The sequence below is a fragment of the Apodemus sylvaticus genome, chromosome 12, assembly GCF_947179515.1.
Source record: "Apodemus sylvaticus chromosome 12, mApoSyl1.1, whole genome shotgun sequence".
Classification (NCBI taxonomy): Eukaryota; Metazoa; Chordata; class Mammalia; order Rodentia; family Muridae; genus Apodemus; species Apodemus sylvaticus.
The window spans coordinates 85,952,393-85,974,834 of record NC_067483.1 but is presented as its reverse complement, the minus strand read 5'-3'; the positions used below and the strand labels follow the sequence as shown (position 1 = coordinate 85,974,834).

The following is a 22,442-nucleotide window of genomic DNA, read 5'->3' as shown; positions in this document are numbered from 1 at the left end:
CTCATGTCACGGCCGAGTCTTTCCAACTTTATCCTCTCAGGGAAGGCTCACTGCTCCCCACCTCCTCTTCCTCATTTGTCACAGGCATTAGTGGTGTCTCCAGAGCATATTTTGTCTGGCACATAGCAGACACGCGTCAAATGTTAGCATCCAAACTCCTGCCATCCCAAATTGCCATGCCACAAAAACCTACACGTAGGTTCACTTTATGTAGGCGGTGGCTCTCGCCTCCAGGAGCTTCTCCACACAGTCAACACCTCTTCCACCCTATCACAGCCGCTAAGGCAGCTTCTGAGCCCACTGCCCTGTGGTTATGAGACATCTGTGGCTAAAACAGCAAGAGTCCAATGGTATATATACAGCACCAGAAACTTTAAAGCATTGGTTCACAATGACCTAACATAGTGACTCTGCCCTGTGTACAAAAGACAGAAAAAAAAAGGTTTGAGAAGTCCATGATCTACTAAATACATGCCCACATGTGGACCCCATTTTTCTTCTTTCAATGCATGTGGAGTAACTGTCCTTCTGTCCACATATCTACCGGGCCTGTGTTTCTTTGGCCTTCACAATATAAATGCTGTGGGTCAGACTTGATGCTGGTGAGAAAAACACGGTGCTGCGGAGCTCTTTCCCGGCCTGGTGGGTGCTGGGTAAAGACACTCATGAATGGAGTTTTGGGTACAGGGGAGCAGCTAGTGTAGCTGAACTGTTGCCCCTCTCGGTGTGATGTTGGGGATTGAACCTACGGCCTCACGCAGGGGAGGCGATGACTCTAAAACTAGCCTAGTTCCACAGCTCATTCCCTTCTTTCTTGAAGCACAAGTATAAGAGATGTCACACCTGCCTGTGCAATAGAGAGGAACAGCTTCCCATTGTGAAACTGAAGCTAAAAATCATGACCCGGGAGCAGAAATGTCATGGGAATCTGTGGGAGCCTTAGGAAATTCAGCATTGGCCAACGAAGTGTCTGAAGTGCCTGTGTCAGCTCTCCCCACCTGCTTCATGCTCAGCACTGAGCGACTCAGAGCCACCTCAGCCCTGCAGGCCCTACGGGAGCCTGAAGCTTCTAATGCAGGAGAATCTCCTTGGTCTTCCCAACTCCTCACCACCATCTAGGATACAATCATGTGTGTTATCATGTCACATAGGACAGAAACCGTGCAAAGAAAATGGTTCTGGTCACTGGAGTGGCCTGAGGGGCGCCTCGCGACAGGTGGCTTCCTCTGGATACAGCAGGCTGAGTGTTCATGTTTCCCCAAAAGTCACACACAAAAACAAAACCATCCCCATCCCTCAGAGGATGGCAGAAGCATAGAGATTTTGTCAAGAAGGTAGCAACGCTCTCTGTCTTAGTCACTGTTCTACTGCTGAGAAGAGGCACCAAGGCAACTGTTATGAAAGAAAGCATTTCATTGGAGGCTTGTTTACAGTTTCAGAGGTGTAGTTCATTGTCATCATATAGGGAACACAGCAGCACACAAGCAAACATCATGCTGGAGAAGGAGCTCAGAGCTACAACTTCATCAACAGGAAGAGAAAGCGACCCTGGGCTGGGCTTGGCCTTTTGAAAACTCAAAGCCCGCCACCCAGTGGCCCATGTCCTCCAGCATGGCCACGCCTCCCAGTCCTTCTCAAGCAGTGCCGCTCTTTGATAACTAAGCATTTAAGTGTATGGGCCTGTGGTGGCCGTTCTCATTCACACCGCCACATTCTCACAGAGGGAATACAGGCCTCATAAAAGAGACTCTAAACAGCAAGCCGGTCTTTTCTGTCATGGGAAAGGGAGAAAAGAGTGTGACGCAGAGAGCAGCTACGGGCAGGGAAGGCTCCACGGGGGCCTGGACCTCAGGCCTTCTGAGAACTGAAGGAAACGAGTGGGTCCAGCCACCCAGCTCACGCATTCCGCTGTGCAGCCTGAGGTTTCTGACCAGTGATGACTAGCCTGCTCACTGGGTACCCAGGAGCCATTTCTCCAAGCCTCCAGTGGGCATGTGGGCATCCCTGCATCCCCTTCCTCTGCAAGGGGCAAAATGATGCTGAGAAAAACCAAGACCATGTCGAGCAACGACTCCTGAAGGACCCCAGCGAGCCAGCCCACAGACACCCGGCTCTGCCTCAGAGAAGGGGGCCTCCTGCTGCTGTAGCTTTCTCTTAGGGAACCAAGAAGCCATGTCAACAGGCCGGCACTACTGCCCAGGACGTCACCCCCACCTCTTCACTACCATCAAAGGACAGGACTCATTTGTCTTGTTTTTACTCTTTCCTTTGTCAAAACGTTAGAGAATTTAACTATTCAAAAAGGAATTAATGTGTACTGTGTGCCCAAAGGAACATCTCCTGCATGCACAGAAACCCACAAAGCCAGGCGCTCATGGATCGCCAGTGACATGCATGGGTACAGGTCAGGAGACAGACATGGTTGGGCAAAAATATCAGCAGAAACAAATTCTGTGGAAACTACTGTGGAACTCGGAAACACGTTGGCCTCTACATGGCCAACGGGAGCTTCCTAAATCTCCATTAAGCTCCCACTGCTTCCTTCTGAACCACCATAAAGGGTTTGATTGGAATCAGTGAAAACTACAAGCACCCTATAAAAAGATAAATTAACTCCCACACAAAGCCCACAACCCTTGTTTTCCTCCCCATGCCCCACCCCCCAAGCCCTACCCCCATGGACGCCCCATGCAGGAAGCAGAAGGCCCAGTCAGGCATATTAAAACCAAGCCTTTGTATTGAGTTTACCACCCTGGCTCCAAATAAATAAATAAATAAATAAATATGCTCATAAAGCCGTCCCAGGCCAAGCTGCAGCTGTCACTGGCTTCCTCCCTCAGCCTGTGAGACAGCCGTCCTACGATGAATGCACTCTTAACTGCACGGCTCATTTTATTAACTGCCTTGACCTCCAATAAAACCTTCAGCCTCACGATATCTGAAACCTGAGACAGGATGTCCACTGAGTCATCAACCTCTGTGATCCCTTCAGTGCTATGAAAGCACACATGCACGCACATGCATACACATACCACACACACACAGATACAACTCACATGCACTCACATCCATACTATACATGCCTCACACATATCTCATATCCACATCATAAACACACACACACACCTGCACACACACATCCCACACCCCTACCACATACACTGCAACCTCCTAATCACACACAACTTACATACACCTCTCCCACAGACACATACTTATCTCAGATCCATACCACATATATCACAGCCACATATGCACATGCACACACACCTCTTACATACATACTACATGTCACACACATATGTCACATATGACACACATATCTTACATACACAACCATGTACACAGACAAAAAATGTATATGCATATGCCAAATATGTATACATAGGCACACACACAACACACACAAGGATGTATCACACATAGCCTGTCACAAAGCACCCTGAGAATTGCAGACCTAATTGCATTGATAAATTTAAGGGCAATGGAGGATAACTGAGCATCCAGGAGCTAAGGGCAGAATCAGCCAAAGGAATGAGGAGGGTCACTTATGAACAAGCCAGAACACTGAGCAAGGGTCTGCCCCTGGATACTCTGCAGATGCTGTACTTATGCACACAGAGAGCACCATGGCGGGGTGAGGAGTGACAGGGGTATCTCCCTGCGATGTTCTCAACTCTATGATGTTCAAGCTCCCAGCATGCTCTGGGCTCTTAATATTACACACACACCCCCAGTTGCATCTGGATGAAAACCCAGAACATTGTATTTGAAATAAGAGTTAGCAAAAGAGTAACCAGGAAGCAGGTTGTTTAAAGAGACATCCTGGGCTAAGGATAAAGGAGAAAACTGGAACTGAAGGTAACTGAACGGACTTTGATGACCCAGCAGGCAGCTAGCGCCACTGTCCTTCCCCAAGACTGCAGCATTAAATGTGACAGGAGCCTTAATGGCAGGCCCCAGATGTGCAGGTTGTAGATATGTAAATATTGGCCTAACAGTGGTGATGTGTCTAGACATTTGAAGATGTAAACAGAAGGAGGATCAAGGCAGGAGAGTCCTGGGCAAAAGAGCTTTTAATTTAATGATGATTCCATTGTTTAGAGTCCTCATGTTCATTCCTGAATTACCGAGAGAGAGAGAAGTTCCCCTACATTATTGCTAAATCCTAATCAATAGGACAGATATTCTTAACATAAATGACAATGATAAGCAGCCCTTTCACAGTCCATAAGGCTGGGCTTTCCCCAAAATACCCCTTACCAAATTGATCTCTTAAAATCAACTGTCCTATTGATTGTCTAAGTTTACTTTTTTTACAAGCAACAGAAGAGACATCAAATGGATTTACTAAAACATGGGGGTTGGGTTGTCGGTCAAGTATAAAGGCACACTTCTGTAACCGTAAGTGGTAGCAGGAAGATCACCAGTCAGGGCTACACAGCAAGACCCTAAAATACAGAAAAAAAAAAAAAAAAAAAAAAAAAAAAACATGCACACCGGGTCTGGGGACAAGCTTAGCTGTAGAGTATGTGCTCAGCACATATGAGGTCCAGGGTTCCATGCCTGGCACAGAAAGAAACAGGCAAAGCATATCAGTCTATGGCCCCTTCACCAGAGTCCCATGACACGATGGCAGCCACCTGCTAAGGTAGCTTCAGGCTCTTGGCTTAACCAAAACCCCATCTAAGATATGCCAGGCCTGTCCTTCTGGAATGTATGGGAGGGGCTCTCTCTAGCTTTGCAGAGACTCCTGGACTTGGGAGAGAATACTGCTGACTCCCATTCTCAGCCTATGGGAGAAATTTGCCCAATATTCCAAGGTCGTGGATTGGATGCCCAACACCAAAGGAGAAAAGAAAAGAAGAAAAAGGAGGAGGAATAAGAGGAAGAAAGCAAAGAAAGGAGAGGCAGAGAGAGGGTATGGGAGAATGGGAGGCAGAGAGAGACAGAGAGACATCTAACTATCCTAAGACCTTGATGTTAACTCTTCTGGAAACCACATTGTACCTCTATGGCCACACAATCTGATTCACCTAACTATCTGGGATTGTAACAACCTCTGGGACTTACAACACTCCCTCCAAACACACAACTGAGCCAGCAGGTTATTTTTCTTGAACAGTGGTGATTGGTAGTGGGTCCCCAAATTCTGCCTTTTATTCTCTGAATAACCTTTCAGTTAAACAACCCAACAGCTCTTGGCCATTTCGGCCTCATGTCAGTTACCAAAGAAGTCTCTCGTTGCTGCATGAAATCACCCCATTCCGTGGATTCAGGGAAGGGGGCCAATAATATACCTCAAGAGCATAAATTAGACATAAATTGACAGCATTTCTTAAGAGTGTGTAGCTGCTCATCACAGCTGATTAAAGAATGGGATTACACCATGCACACACCTCAACACCCTCAGCTACTGAGCCTAGAAAAAGAATAGTCTTCCATCAAGCAATTACAAATCTCAGGCATCACTCAAATGAAATAAAAGAATCATTAAGTTTAAAAAAAATCTGTATCTTGAAGAGCAGACATTTGTAACGACCATCAAAGATCTGAGAGGCATACTATGTAGGGAGCTAAAACACCTTTCCAAATCTTGGTGGTTGGCCACAGTACCGACCAGCAATCAGGAATGAAAAAGGAAAATAACAAGAGTCGCAATTTAGTCCCTGGCACCCTTGACACCCTCAGATACAGTCCTAGCAGACGCTTGCTCAGCCCAGAGCCTCCCAGTCTGTGTGCAACATTCAGGGCATGCCCTCCCTCCATATTAAGGTTCACAAGTGCCCTGCCTTCCTCGTCCACTACAACTCACAGCTGCTACTTGTGTGGGAAACATGGCCAAGTGGGGGAGGGTGTCTCTCTATTTCCAGCCGTCTTCACAGGGTCTGGCTGGAATCAATGCGACAGAATCAGCAAAGTAGAACTGCAAAGAAAACTGTCTGAGAAAGATAAAAATTGGATTGGAAAGCAGATAAGCTGAATTCCTGGTGCTGGATAGATTGGCATGCACAAGTCACTGCAGGAAATCTGTTCTCCTTCATTCACTAGGGTCCAAAATGCCAAAAGCCACTCCTCCCTGGGGGGCTCGGAGCCCAGAGCTCAGGCGGGATTTCCATCGATGACAAAGACTCCCACTCCATACTCATGGCAACTGGTCTGTAAGGAGTAGCCACCTTCGCCAACTGAGCACCTGAACTGTCCTGAGGAAGGTAGATGTCTGCAGGAAGGTGAGCGCGTGTGGAAGGTTTCATTGACTTGGAGATGAAGGAATGGGAAAAGAGTTGAACAGCTCCCTTTTCTCCAGAGCTGTTTCTCTGTTATTCATAGAACGCAAGGAGATTGACTTTCATTGTATTCAAGTCTTCCTGGAAAGTCATTGGAGTATAAGAACACAGGGTGATGGTTCAACGTTATCTCACAATCATGTGACCTTCGCTACAACCTGAGAGGCGGAGTCCTATCAATACACTATTAAAAAGAATTACCAAGTTCAAAAACCCAAGTAAGCCTGCCACTGGTCACAACTAAATAAGGCTGGTTTTGTACCGGAGTCTGATGATAGTCTTCATTTTAACGTATAAAAGAACTTCAGGAATGGCACCCCTCATAACCTCGCAGTTGAGATGCCTCAAATATCTTGGTTCTCCATCTACCGTTGGACACACTGGCATTCACTACCTTTCTCCAAGATGCTAGAGACTGTTCAAGCCAAGATTTCCCATAACCTCCTAGTTACCAACTCCATGGATACTTGAGTCCTTGCCTCCTTGATTCCTTCAAAGTTCAGGGCTTACCATGATCATGGTCCCCAAAACCCTTACTGTTTGGTTTCCATGATATCATATGCTCTCCTTGACTTTTTGTCTCCGTCTTTTTTAACCTGGACTGTCTTCCTAATCCCTTGGGCTTCCTGTCCCTTCAGGGCCAATGCTTATGGCTCATGCTCAGGTTGCTACGGTGCCCACCTCAGATACACAGAGATCATACCATCTGTGCATTCCACAGCCTTGTTCTTTGTGACAGCTCCAAGATCCATGTCTCCACATTCAAACCCATCCTAGAGATCCCAGCTGGACCCTAGAGACCCCAGTTGGACCCTAGAAACCCCAGCTGGACCCTAGAGACCCCAGCTGGACCCTAAAGATACCAGATGGACCCTAGAGATACCAGATAGACCCTAGAGACCCCCGCTGGACCCTAGACACCCTAGCTGAAACTTAGAGACCCCAGATGGACCCTAGACACCCCAGCTGAACCCTAGACACCCCAGATGGACCCTAGAAACACCAGGTGGACCCTAGAAACCCCAGCTGGACAATAGAAATACCAGCTGGACACTAGAGACCCCAGCTGGACACTAGAAACACCAGCTGGACACTAGAGACCCCAGATGGACCCTAGAGACCCCAGCTGGACCCTAGAGACCCCAGCTGGACCCTAGAAACCCCAGCTGGACAATAGAAATACCAGCTGGACACTAGAAATACCAGCTGGACACTAGAGACCCCAGCTGGACACTAGAGACCCCAGCTGGCCCCACTGAATGATTTAACCTCAAGCTCTAGATAACTCCAACTAGTTCTGTTACACATAGGCACTCCCACGCCCAGTAACAAAATCTTTATTCCTGTGCTCTCTATCTGATGCATGGAGAATGAATACTTCCTGTCCCTTATATGAGCTCCCATATATGATAGATTTCTGCATAGAACTGACATGTCTTTCCTAACATCTCATTCATAGCACTATCATTTCACTTCAGTCTCCATGATTCACTCACAGCACTGTGGAGACCCCCTAATGGGATTCCAGGACACAGTTGAAAGACACCCTCTCTCACAATACACACCTGATATTTCAATCCCTTCCTGGATACCTTCCAATGTCTACCCATTGCTACAGAGAAAGTCCTGACTCTTTTTGTTCTCACAAGGCTCCCAATTCCCTCCCTTAACACCTCTCCATCCCATTACACACACACACTAAGAGAGAGATAACAATACATCACTTACAGTCTCTGGTGTACTTGGTATACATACCCCCTTGCCCCTTCCTTCGCTGGACCATCTCTGTTTCAGTGTGTTCCTATTCAACCCATCTTTCTAAAGTCATTTCCTACCCATCCCCTAAGCTCTGTGCAATTCAGTCGCAGCTCTCGATATGCCTCAGTGTGACTCTCACACCGCGTCTGTCTCTAAGAGCAAACTGTATATTGCTCCAGGCAGGGATTTTAATACTTTTCATATTTTATTTATAATATAATAATACTACACTGATACATGAATGAGAATCAGAAATGATCATTGGTATATGACTATCAAAGAAAAACCAATAAATAATGTATTATCAAGTTGAATCCAGTGGCATTTTTTTAATGCAGTATGACTGAATAGGCTTTATAGCAGGAGCTCATCACCAGGAAATCAATGATGATGATTTGCATTAAAAGTAGTTGGTAGGGCTGCAGAGATGGCTCAGTGGTTAAGGCCACTGGCTGCTCTTCCAGAGGTCCTGAGTTCAATTCCCAGAAACCACATGGTAACTCAAAACTATCTATAATGAGATCTCATGCCCTCTTCAGGCATGCAGGCATACATGCAGATAGAGTACCCAGACATTTTTTAAAGTTGTTGTTGTTGTTATTGTTGTTGTTGTTGTTGAAGTACTTGGTAGGAACTAGGGAGAAGGTTCAGTCAGTGAAGCCCTGTCCTGCAAGGATAAGGAGCTGAGTCTGATCCTAGCACCCAAGTAGAACATGCAGGCACAGTGGCAGGCGCATGCCTGTAATCTCAGGCCTGGGAAGGCAGAGGCAGGAGGATCCCTGGGGTTTGCTGGCCAGTGTCAGTGCAGCAGAACTGGTGAGCTTTGGCATGAGAGACCCAGGCTCAAAACTCAAGTCAGAAAGAAGCTAAGGAAAACACTCAACACTGACCTTGACCTCTGACCTTCACCCTCTCCCACACGTGGACCAAACACAAAGCACTAAACAAAATGGAAATGTCTGAGGAATATTTGCTTGCAAAGGCTGGAGTGCAGTGTAAGTCCATTGTTCTATAATACTTAGTATTTAGCTCTCTGGCCCATTGGGAGATCTTCTGGGAATATAATGAACTGTATAAATCAATTTCTTGTTTTCTAAAATATTGATCTATTCAGTTTTCCCAAAACCTTTTTAATAAAGCACCCATTTCCCCAGCACTGGTTAAAGATACGACTATGATCATAGACCAAATTTTCAGTTGTGCTTGAGTCCATTCCTATATTTTATTTTCTATTGAATATTTTTCTGTTTCCTGTGTGCCAATACTACACCACTTAAATATAAAAATATTTTTAAATGATTTTAAAAAAGAAGCTTTGCAAGGTGTTTGGTAGGGATGGATCTTAGCTACATAGTGAGTTCAAGACCAACCTGGGCTAAATGGAACACTTTTTCAAAAACAAAAAGAATAAAATGTTAATTAAGGAAGTAAAAAGAATCCTTCTGATGGGTGCCTTTCTACTCAGAATTCAATGGTCATTTTTTTCCAGAGGGGTTTCTTGAGAAGGCCCAAAGAGAACAGCTAGAAAGATGGTATACACACACTGCTATGATGACATTTTGATAAACATTCCAAACGTAACTAAGGACCACAGATGTATCCCGTCCTTCCGTACCTCTGCCCGTGGACACAATGATGGGCTCCTTCACACTGATGCCCAGAAGGGAGGAAGTTCAACAGAGTGACCATTCAATGAGGAGTTCCTCAACCCAAAGGGACCACTCAACAGGCCATAAGGAAAGGAAGGGTGCCTACAAGTAGACAATGGTAAAATAATACTGAAGGGAAGGGAGATTCTGCACCACTCACCAGCTTGTGATCTCTGGGGACAGAGTGGCAGGGAAGGCTAATGAGCCGTGGATGCACGTGACCCTGAGCATGCAGCTACAGGCTCCTTTTCTTGGGTCAGGATGGAGCCTCAGCAGATCAACAACGGGAAGAACAGAGGACATTGCTTCTCCAAACCCATTATATTCCAACTTAAACGGTTCCTCCAGTCCTCTACAGAGTTGCATATTTCCACCTTCCTGGTCCCCAAGGATGAAGTGGTCATCTGCAAGCGCACAAACTGTTAACATCTTCAAGCAGCAATCCCTCACTTGCGGCAGGGACCTTCAGGAGCTATGGGGGAAACCGAGCTTGGGTTCCCCATTCTCTATGTGTTATGTGTATGTGTGTGTGCATGCATGTGTCTGTGTGTGTATGTACATGTGTGTGACTGACTATAATGGCCACAATACGTGCCTACAACTCCAAGACGAAGCAATCATACACATCTTTATTTTGCTATGAGACTGTCAATCTTGGTACACTGCTTGGCACACAGAGACAATAACTGTCAATCATCCATCATTGTTCTCACCATTGTGTTATCAGCTGATGATTGGTATGGTCTGTGACCTAACACCAAAGAGCAACTGACCTACATTTTAATTGGCTTAATCATTACAAACCCTGACAAATTACCAGCCTCAGACATTTAAAAATCACATTTGTCATACAATAATCTTGTCTAGAATGAGTGGGGGGTGGGGGAGATGATTACTAGTCTGGGAGTCTTTCAAATGAATTAAGTCACTCCCCAAACTGACCATGTTGGCTCTCCTCTTAAAAGTCTGGCGAAATGAAATGCTGTTGAGGAAGAGATTGGGCTCCGCCTGGCTCCACTGGGAATGTTTTGATAAACTCTGGAGATGGCTCCGAGGGTCTTAAACAATAACTGCTCCAGGAACTTCTCCACCACTGCTGCTAGGTATCAGCTGTTCTTTTATTTCAAAGAGCCGGAGGACAAGGAGGGGCACTGTGAAATCCTGTCTGCTGGAGAGAGCATGGGCTATCACAACCGTGAACTTAGAGCAGCTGTGATTACCTGCACAGGACCAAGACTGCACCAAGACTGGCAAAATTCAGGCATCAACTGGAGTAGATTATATCAAAGCTCTCCCCATACTAGGGAGGTTGTTGGCGGTGGATATTACTAGGGATGGGAGAATCATTCTTTACTCTTGAGAATGTGGCTGCCGGTTGGTTTCCCAGGCTCCGGTGGGTTGCCCCACACCCATGCACATATGGACAGCACTGACTGGACCTTAGTGGTTGTCAAATAAATAAATAGATAAATAAATAGGGTGTGAGTTTGGTATGGGACTGTGTGGGGAGAGGAAAAGAGCTGGGAACCAACAGAAGGGAAATATGATCACATTCACTGTACATGTGTTTGAAAATGAGAAAAAAAAGTTTGCATGTATGCCTGTGCACCACTTGCATGCCTTGTGCCTCCAGAGGCCAGAAGAGGGTTAGAGCCCCTGGAAATGGAGTTATAGACAGCTGTGAGCCATCGTAAAGGAGCTGGAAATCGAACCCCTGTCCTCTGGAAGAGCATCCAGTACTCTTAAACATGGGGTCATGGCTCCAGCCCTCCACCCCCACCCCCACTCCCAGTAAAGAAATGGTTTTTTTTAATACTTTTAAAATGAAAAGGATTCTGAGAGTGCTTTTTAAAGATGTGTTAGTAGAGTAAGGGAAATCTGTCTGGAATTCCTTCGTTATTAGTAAATATTTCAAATGTAAAGACTAGTATTCTATAAAGAATACTACAATGTCTATAGGTGGTTACTTTTAAATGGAGTTATTTTTCATATTCCTTCCTCTTTTGGAACTGGCAAGATGCAGAAATGTTTATTTATATCTCCCCGAGTCTAGACTCCCTTGGGCTCTGGCTATTTAGAGCCCACGTTTGGTGTTTTTAAGACAGTAAGCATTCTTCTCCTTCATCATGTTATTCCTGGGTCACCCTTCTCGGGATGTCTGGCTAATCTTGCTGATATTTCTGGGGCATAGATGGACTCAGAATATGTGACTGAGGAGAAAAACACATCAGATAGGACCACAGTTCTGGACCTTTCTTTTACATAGGAGATCTTCCTTTGTTGGCATGCAAATGAGCAGATGTCAGATAGCCTTTGCCCAACCTGGAGCATTCCTGCTTTCTCCCGGGAATTTCTTCGGGCCAATGTGTCCCGGGCTCTCCACAGTCAATTCAAAAGTTCTGTCACAGCTATCAGAATGATCTAGGTTAGCTCAAAAAAAGGAGAGGTTCCTTCCTTGGCTGCTCTTTCTGGCTCGATGCCTTGACTGTCTATAAAAATGGAAAAGGAGTGCTCACCACAGTGCGAAACGTTTATATTTACACAGTGAAACATGACAGTGGGAAAAAGGACAATCCTCACCTAAAGGCCCAACGCTTTTCCAACAACCCCACTCTCCTGTTTTATCTGAGCACTTCCACTTAACCAACGCTAGAAAAGAAAGGTTATAAACTGGCAAGCACTTTCCTACTAAGGCCGTCAAAGTCAGAGGGGTTTCCAGCTCAGGATGGCTCTCCTTGACCAGGTAAGTTGTTCCTGAGAGAATGCATTCAGAGCAGAGTTTTCACTTCCTGGGTTTTGAGATAATCTGCAACAATCAGGTTGAATGGTTGAATCTGCCTCTCCTCTTGATCCCCTCGCTAGAAAAGTCAGGCTATTACCATCGCCATCTTTCTCTCCACACACTGCTTCTGTCAACATCATCATCCTTTACTGGGTTACCCAGCTACATCCAAGTCTCATAATAGTCTACCATGAAGCCCTATCCTCCAGTGGTCACATCACTGGTCTACCATGAAGCCCAGAGCCAGTCTTCCAGACGCTCTGAGAACGATCGGACTCAGGCAGCAACTCTTGGAGCACCAGAGGCAGCCTTCAGTTTGAGGGGACAACCAGATGCCCCTACAGAGACTGTTTAATACCTCATCACCTCACCCAGCTGTCCCCAAAATAAACAGAGGGGAACTCTCTAGTGCTTGCTACCAGCAGTAAGCATGTTGAGGGAAATCATCTGACAGCACAGGGATGAAGAAGTGAGCCCATCAAGTTAGAACGCGACTGTGGGGGTTACAACACCTTGATTCTGTAAACCATAGACCTCCAGTATGTTGTCTACTAGATAAATGCCAATTTCATCTCTCTTTCTCTCTGAAAAATAGAAGCGCTTTTTGAACCGCGCCTTGTGGCAGACACTCCAACCATCTAAACCACTGGTTTTCCATAGCTGTGTTGATGGGAACATTAAAAAATGGGACGAAGTTCTAAAGAATTAATTTAAAAATATATTGTATTAAAATGTGAGAGTGACTCACTAGGGTTGTAAAATAAATCAGTGTTGCAAAAAGAACCAAAGTCAAACCCTTTGTGAGGTAACGGATTCCAGAACCTTCTCTTCTGCCTCTGACTTCTGAATGACTGTGCAGAGGGCTTTTCATACTACCTAATACGATTTAATACTCTATTTGTGAAAATATTCCCCAAATACGGCTAAGCATCTTAAGTGAATTATGAAAATAGCTTTTGCTAATTACCCCTCAAAAACATGTCTTTATTTTCCCAGACTCTTGTTCTCAGGGGTGAATTACATGTTGGGGTCACAATGACATCCCTTGTTCTACTGAAACTTAACTCTTTCAGGGCCTGCAGGCTACAAAGGTTCTGATCATAAGTCAGCACTTACACAGTTTGCTCATAAAGCTAGCACTGAGAAGAAATCCTTGTCTCCAATGGATAGAACCCACCATGCAGAGAAAGTGGCATTTGTTTGACTAAAATTAAAGATGTTATAGAAATTGTATCTAATTAGAAGGTGACAGCACTTAACATTTACACAATCCCTAAAGTTATCGTTACCAAAGACAATCAGTAGGTGGTTCATACTAAGGCTCACTTACTATCAATGAGCTAACCCAAAGCATCCTTATTCCTGGCTAAGCGCTGCAAGCTCCCGTGTACCTAATGCTAACATCTTGATGCAACTCTGACAACTGTGTATGATGTTCTAATGTGTGACCGGTCAGTGACCGTCCCCAGACTCACAGCTCCCCTCTTGACGCCCTTGGATCGTAGAGCACTGAGACTTGGCGTGTCCAAGACTTGGCTGCATCTGGAGCCATCGCCTCCCTCTACCATATGATCAGTTTCACATCATTTTTATTTCAGCCAATAAATAAAATCTGAACATACATCGCACTGCCTTCTAAGCAGTGTGAAATGAATTTTCCAGGTGGCTTCAACAAAAACAAAAGCCTTGTCTCTCCCACGACCCCATAAATCACCAAGCGTGTGGTTAAGCGTCAACCTTTGTTTCTTCCTGGCTGTGTTCCTTCACCCCTTCCCTTTTTAGGACAAGAGTTGGTGCTTCTTTACTCTTGCACAAGAGGAGCATTCAAAGAACAGCGTGAAGAACCCCTATGAGCCTGTGACGTCAATATTCTGAGATAATTTTGGTGGTCTGTGACTTATTAGGATTACGAGTATCATCCACTGTCACATCGCAAGCACCAGGACCTCTCACATCTGTATGCCGCAAGCCTCTCTCACCGTATCCTACAGCCCCTTCTCGGCAACACTCAACACAGATGAGACTACATGGTGGACTGTGGATCCGTCAGAAGATTAGCTCTCCGAGGAGAAGGATATCGTCCACGAAGACCTGCTGCTACCTCGGGGGCTTTACTTTGAACTGGGCAGGAAATCAAGGAATATTAATGGCAAAAAATAAACTAAGTCTGAGTTTGGGGAAAGGTGTTAAATCGTGACAGTGTAGCATGCAGGGCTGAGACAGGCTCTTCGCCCTGAGATTTACTCTTGGGGTGCCCTGGAAGATTAATGAAGGAACGACAAAAATGCCAAATTGACAATAACCCAGAGCTAATTATTCTCGAGATAAGTTCTAGATTTATAAAACCAATTCTCCCGGTGGCGATTTTTCACGTTTTACATTTTACAGCAGTCTGTGGCTGTCTGTGTAATTGAACCCTGGTATACAAACCATCCATGTGTGTGCGTGGATAAGCCGAAGAGGCAAACAGATGTGGTTACCCCTAAGGCCCGCTATTCGAAATCACAATATTTCATTTCAAAAGTCACGTAAAAAATAAACCAGAAAATGCCATTGAGCAGTGTCTGCAATCTCCACAGCAATGCAGTTTTCTTGATGTTTCTCTCGAACCACTGATAAAAACTCTTTGAAGTGGAAGAGTAAATATTATCATGTGATAGTACTTGGACCCAACTATGCAAATACAACTGCATTGTGTTCCGCTCTGGGGGCTCCAGGCGGGTCAAACCGCGAAGACAGGGTTGCTATGGAGGGACCAATGTGCTTATTAAATAAGCCCAGGCGCAGGCCAGGATGTAGCTCGGCTCTTACAGCAAGCCACCTCTTAATCTTCCTCACAGAGACACATGGAGTGTTAAGAGAGAAATGCTGGCCTTGGAAAATGTGTTTCTGTGATGCAGGGAAGGAAGAGCCACAAATAAGCCATTGGAACCTGCAACTCCCAGCAGTTGGCTGGTACTGCCCCCTTTGGCAGGGTAGGGAGAACCGTAGAGCTAACCCACTGAGGGCATCCCCTGGCGCCGCCGAGACCCGGTGCTCAACTAGGGACCTTACACCCGGGCGCCCCCCGCACCCCACCCCAGACAACATCCTAAGGTGGGGCGCAGCTTCCCGCAGAACACCCGGCAGTAGCTCACCTTGCCCGGGAGGGGTCCCGGCAGCAGCAGCTTGAGAGCCTGCCTCTTCAGCTCCACCAAGCGGGCGTTACAGTTCTCGCACCACACGCCGCGGTCGGAGCCGGGGGAGGAGCCGCCGCCGCTGCCGGAGCCAGGGGAGCCGGTACCGAAGCCCGGCGAGCCGCCCAGGGAGCCGGGCGAGCTGGTACCGATACCCGGAGATGCGGGTCCCGGAGAGCCGGTGAAGGAGCTCGGGGACGAAGTGCCCGAGCCCGGGGACGGGGTACCCGATGAGCCCAGCGCAGAGCCTGCTCCCTCCGGGGTGGGCCGGCTGCCGGCGCGCGACTCCTCATAAGCCTTGCGGTACCAGCTCTCAGGCGAGAAGGGTGCAGAGGGCTTGGTGGGCGAGCACATTTCATTCACCTGCGGGAGAGACACGCGGCGTCAGGCCCTGCAGGCCCACCGGTCCCCGGAGCTACGGAGGGCTGCGGTGGGGGTGGGGGGTCGCCGTCCTGCCCGCACTGATGAGAGCCTGCCCTCCATCCATCTCCATCCTTCAAGTGACCAATCCTTAAGGGAGCCCTATCCCACCCACCCTCGCCAGAGTGACCGTGCACGGTCCCCCCATTCCTCCCGAGGTCAGCAGAAGAGCTTGCGGGGTGTGGGTATCCTGCAGCTTCTGCGAGAACACCCAGAAATCCAGCGCCCTACTCTTTCAAACCCGGTACCCACCCCTGCAAGGGCCTAAGCACACAATCCTAGAGCACCCTATCCCAGTGTGGGTGACTGTGACTTCTGTATGTTTACTCATTCGGGGTACAGCCCCCCCCAGTCCCGCGGGTAAATTAAAGGGGCTCCCCGCTCCGGGGCAGCGATCCGAGGGAACAGCAGAGGAATTCCTGGGAAACGCTCCCCCTCGCCTTAACTCTGCCTGCAAGTCCCAAAATACTGCAAAAGTTAAGGGTGTGAGGAAAGGGAGGAACCAAGGGTCGAAGATATCCCCGTAGCCTGGCGAGCTGCAGACCCGCCTCCACGCACGCACGGCTCCGCCGGCCGTGGAGACGCCGGTGCACCCGAGAGCTGGGGACCCTGCATCCGCCGCCGGCTCCCGGGAAGCAGAGGACTCCCGACCAGATGAGTCCCTGGGAACGCACCTCCGCGTGGACACCGGCACAAACTTACCCCGTATTTCTTGCCCCTGGTGGAGACCGCAAGCCTCTCTTTATTTCCTGCTACCGAATTCATGGTGGCTCTTCCAGAGGAAAGGGTCTAAATGTTCCCACAAGGCTACATCCAAAAGGTCTGCCAACCCAGAAGGCGTCCCCCCTCGTGGCAGGGGTTGGTCCTCAAGTCAAGATTTCTTAGTGGGGGGTTGGGAAGAATAAAAGCAAATGGACCCCAGAAGTAATAGCACCAATTTGCAGGAAGGGTTGGGGCGGCTGGTGGTTCTCAAATAATAGGTCTTCTCATCTCTGCCTCCTCCAGCCACGCGTCCTCTCTTCGCGGTCACATCCAGATCGCTAGCATTTTCCTCCACCCGGCCAGCGCGTTCTCCTCTAGCGGGGCCGAAAAGGGAGGAGGACGGCGGCGAGGACCCAGGGAGGCTACAGGGAAGGTGGGCGAGCCCTCGCCGAGCCGAGCCGGCGGTGGGAACTTGCCTCCTTCCCCGAGCTCGCTAACTGAGTTCAAAGAAATTCTCCCAAAATATAAGGATCCAGACTCGGGGAGGAGCCTCGGCGTGTCGCCGAGCCAATATGCGCCGTCCCGTTTTCTCCTGACAGTTGCGCGCAGGGCAGGGAGAGGGCGGCTGTGCGCGGCCGAAGAGCAGCCGGCGGTCAGGACGCGTGTGGACGTCCGGGCGCAGCGCGGAGCCTGGGGAACCTCAGCCCCGCCGCCTCGGAGCCCGCCCGGCCGCCGCCGCCGCCGCCTCGCCCGCCGCGATCCATTTACGGCGCGGCGCTCGGGCCTGGCATCGCCAGGCGCAGCCGGGGCGGGGGTGGGGTCGTAAATCTGGCTCCGGGCGGGGAAGTTGCTGGCGAGGGGCCCGCGGCCGGGGGCTCCGGTGCTACCCACCGCGCGAGCCTGTGGCTCGGAGCCGGCCGAGCCGCGCTGAAATGCAGCGCCCGGGCCTCCCCGCCCCCGTCCCCGGGAGCTGGTCGCTTCCTGGCAAGGCGTGCAGGTCTGCCTTTGAAAAGCCGTGCAAACCGATTGAGTCACAAACAAGTCCGCAAACAGGCCGGGGCCAACCCCCCGCCCTTTGTTCTCCCGGACCTGCCTGGCAAACCTTGTCTTGATTCGCCCTCCTAGCCCCAGCGGGCCAGGGGACCCTCCTCCCCTGGACCCCGATTTGAGCACCGGGAGCTTTGAGCCCCCCCGCCCGCCCACCGGCCAAGCCCCTGTTAAAGATGGGGAAACCTCCCGAGACCCGCACAGGTGAGCCGGGGACCCAGCCTGCAGCTGCCTGGCTGGGGAAACTGAGGGATTGGCCGCGCCGAACACGCGCGGGAGGACTGCGCGGGCCTGGAGAGGGGGTGTGGCGCGATCCGCTCGGCCTCGGGGACCGGGATCCGTCCCCTCGCCCCTTTGCACGAATGTCTGCCAGCGCCCGGACCTGTGGGATCTCCAGAGCACCCAGCTGTCGCCTGCTGTCTGATTCCCGTCCCCCACCCCGCGCAGCGCCGGGGAGCGCAGGAAGCCGGCGTACGCCGGGCTCCACACGTGGCTGCTCCGGGGTGTCATTTTTCATTTCCCGGGAGGACATTTCTTCTGGTGAGCCGGCAGGTCTATTTTGTTGTGACCTTTAATTAACACCCCGCGAGACGCCTCCTGCAGGACCAGCCGGGCGCGGAGATCACGTGTGGTGTAATGGCATCTCAGTACCCCGGAAAGACCTGGCCTGGGGCTAGGAGGGGGCAGGAGGGCATTTCGGGCTTCCCTAGTCGCTGTCTTCCTTCGACATATACAAGAGGAAGGAGGGGACAGAATACGACAATTGGGGTGCTAGAACCCGGGCAACGCCCCCCTCCCCATCCTGCCTTCCTGTGAGAACCTTCGGCGCCTCCCGGGCACCGCCATCTCCGCCAAGCGCCCTCTGCAGCCTGTGCACCCGGGATATGTCATAGCCTCCAAAGCGGGGCGAGAAGGTCAAAATGAAGATGTTGGGAGCACTGTGGAAGTTTCCATTACGTTCCTACTTCTAATTTCAACACGATCATATCTGCCGAAGACCTTCGGGGGACCGGAGCCTCCGGGCAGTCCACCCCGGCTGCAGCCGCATCTGTATTCAGCCTAGGTGCCACGGAAAATATCGTCGCCATTAGCTACGCGCGGCTTATCAGCCTCAAAGCAGCATGTGGCCAGGTGAAATGGACGAGCCCGTGAAGCCCGAAGTGGGAAAGGTGGGGTGTCGATGGGGGAGCCATTGCGGAGCTGCGCGATTCGTCCTGAAGAATGATGAGCCCTGAGATCTGAGGTGCATCTCCAAGTATCTTCGGTCCCCGGCGTTTGATGAGCTCGGAGCGCCCTCTGTTGGTGAAATTTTATAGATGGTGGCTCCTCAAGAGAGTTGATGTAAAATCTACATACCGTGAAATGCATAAAATTTAAGTGTAAAATTCCATGAGTTTCTATAAATAAATACACACATGCATAAACATATGTGTATATATACATATATATTCAATCTTGTATCGTCCACTACCAAATTAAGATGTAAATTCTTCTCACTGTATAAAGCCCCCTTCCCAGGCAGTCCCCACCCCACATCAACAATTAGCAATTACTGTTCTGACTTCCATCACCACAGATCAGTTTTGACTGATCTTGATTTTTTTTTCTGTAGAGAATCCGAATGTCTTTTGTGTTTGGCTTGGCCTGGTTTGGGGTTTCCTGTTACCGTTGGCATGGACCTGTTTCCTATTTTGCTGTCTTACATTCCTCCCCTCCTGCCTGCCTTTCTTGTTAACTGAATAAAGTCTTCATATTCTCGGGTCCTTTGACTGAGTTCCTAGCTCTAATGATTCTCATATGAACCATTGACTTAGCCTGGGCTGTTCAGAGGCAGCATGGCAGACTTCACTAAAATGTACAATTTTGGCAGGCCCAAGTCCATTTTACCTCTGTCCTTTGAGCTAATGATTTAAAGCTACACGTTTAAAAAAAATCCTCCATATGAGCATTTAAATTATGTTTTAAACAATCTACCTTTCTGTGGAACTATGAAAAATATGGGTTTGTTCATGTATTTGCCCAGGGTGTTTTTTGTTTGTTTGTTTGTTGCATATCTGGATTCACACACACACACACACACACACACACACACCTATAGAACCAAAATTCCAACTGAATTCTTTCAGCCTGGAGAACTCCCTTCCTGCCTGCCTGTCTGCCTTCCTTCCTTCCATCTTTCTTTCTTAAAGATTTACTTGCTTTCATTGTATGTGTATAAGTGGTGTGTGTGTGTGTGTGTGTGTGTGTGTGTGTGTGTGTGTGTGTGTGTGAAGGCACTATATGCACAACGGGTGCCTGCAGAGGCCAGAAGCTGGTTACCAGATCTGGAGCTGCAGATTGCAAGCTGCCGCGTGGATGCTGGGAACTGAACCCAGGTTCTCTGCAAGAGCAGCAACGGCTTGTAACCTCTGACCTGTCTCTCCAGCCTCACCTCCTGGCAACAAATACTCTCAGATTTGCTTATCTGCCTTACTGATTAACTGGATATATAATTCTCAGTGGTACTCTTAACGATTTTAGAATGTCTTCTCTGCCTTCTTCCCTCTGGGCAGAGGTGACCTGACACTGTCATAGGTGTTCTTCGGTCTGATATGTGTCCTTTTTTCCCTGGGTGCTTTGAAGATCTTCTCTTTACATTTTTTCTTTCTCGGGAGCTTAACTGAGATGCTTCTGGATGTGGTTCTGTGATCATCCTGCTTAGAGTTTGCTGCATTTCTGGAACCTGAAAGTTTGTTTTAGGTACTATTCTGTTGCTATGACAAAATACCCTGAGACCAAAGCAACTTTAGAAAGAAGAGAGTTCTTTTTGGCCTATAGCTTCTGAGGAATAGAGTCCGTCATTATGGGGAAGGCACCGTGACATGAACAATCAACAGATCACATTTCATTCCCATGCACGAAGCAGAGAGACAAGAAGTGAGGTCAGCCCACAAAGCCTCAAATCCCCCTCCCCCAGCCCCAGTGATGCTGTTCTCCAGCAAGGCTCCACCCTCTAAAGTTCTATTACCTTCTTAAACAGCTGCACCAACTGGAGATCAAGTGTTTTAAGTACATGAGCCTGTGACAGACATTTCTCATTCAGCTGACCTATAAAATTTGATCAAAGTTGATCTATAAAATTTTCACCAAGTTTGGGACATCTTCAGCCATTACTTATTCAAATCTTTTCACCACCCCATCCTGTGTCTTTTTGTCCTGCTGGCACTCTTGTAATGTGTATGATGTCACCATGCTCTTGGGTCGTGACACATGGGCACACTTTAGACATATTATCCCTGTTCTACAAACCAAATCGTTTCCATTGATCCCCTATATGTTAACTAGCTCTTGCTTCTGCTGCTTAGCCACTTACAGAGAGAATATCTTAGGCCTATATGGATGTAGTCCCTGTCAATAATAAACCTGATGGCCTGTGGGTTAGGCAGAAAATGAAAGGTGGGATATCAGGGAGGCAGAAAGGATCCTGGGATAGAGCCAGATGGGAGATTCACTCTAGAGGATGTGAGGAGCCTGACACTTGGTACCTAAGCACTGATAACCAACCACGTGACAGGTGCCTATTAAAATAAATGGGTTATCTTAAGTAATGATTCTTGTGAGAGAAGAGCCCAGCTATATGGCCAAGAAATTTGTGAATATATTTTGAGTCTGAGTCTTATTTCTGGGAACATGGAGGCTGGGAGGTAGAACCAGACCTAAATTCTACTCTGGTGAACATTCCTGTGTGCGCGCGTGCGTGTGTGTTTGTGTGTGTGTGTGTGTGTGTGTGTGTGTGTGTGTGTGTGTGTGTGTCAGTGTGTGTGTGTGTATGTGTTCATATATTCCATTTTATTTAAACTCTTTAACAGAGAATAATTTCATTTTACCCTGCCTTTGTTAGAGTAGTTCTATTGAGTTGTTCTCCTTACAACTAGTAAAATTGTCCTGACACTTGGTTTTCATACCTAAGATGTGACCCTTCTGGGGTTCCAACCAAAAGTGCTACAAGTCTCCCAAGCGTTGAACTTGAGTCTGAGCTCAGCTTCCCTGCCACTGCCAAAGCGCTGTTCACTGTCTCACCATCTGCATGTCACCTTTCCTAAACTTCTTGGAGATCTACTCTGACTCAGAATTCCAGGATGCCAGTTAAAGAGCAGGGGGAAACGTAGACAGTCTTCAAGGCAGCCTCCTGTGGTTGGCTCTGCTCCAGGATCTCCCTGCTCCCTTCCACTGTCACCCCTGAACACCAGCAGGTACAATCTCAAACCATGAAGAGTGCTTTCTCTACAGCCAAGCCACTGGACTCCACAGACCCTTTCTCTTGGGGACTGAGTGCCACCATTATCTGCCTGCTGTTCGCCATTCCCGGGAGCTTTGAATTGGTTTGTGGTTGGTGTTCTTGTTCTTTTTTATCATCATTTTTGTTGAGATTTTTGATTTTGTATCTAAGGTACGTGCTCCCTAATTCTATTGTCAAGGGTTCCTTCAGCATACCTTAAGCCTCTAGAACTCTTTTTTCTTTCCTGGTGAATCTCAAGGCCTCTTACCCACTGGACTGCACCACACCCAGCTAAGGCTGTTATACAATTTCAAGGGGAGACTAGCAGAGACTAGCTGTAGTTTCATTTTCTCTGAAACTGAA

General features: G+C 48.3%; 1 protein-coding gene across 1 annotated transcript in view; it reads right to left on the bottom strand.

The window, feature by feature from the left end:
* Positions 1-17,425, bottom strand: part of Kif26b (kinesin family member 26B) — a 411,439-nt gene extending 394,014 nt beyond the window's left edge. Inside the window, exons 1-2 of the mRNA XM_052200951.1 lie at positions 16,775-17,425; positions 15,614-16,015 (exon numbers count right to left, since the gene is read on the bottom strand). Coding sequence (XP_052056911.1) covers positions 15,614-16,015; positions 16,775-16,837 — 465 coding nt within the window. The 5' untranslated portion in view covers positions 16,838-17,425. The remainder of the gene's footprint in view (positions 1-15,613; positions 16,016-16,774) is intronic.
* Between the last annotated feature and the right edge of the window lie 5,017 nt (positions 17,426-22,442).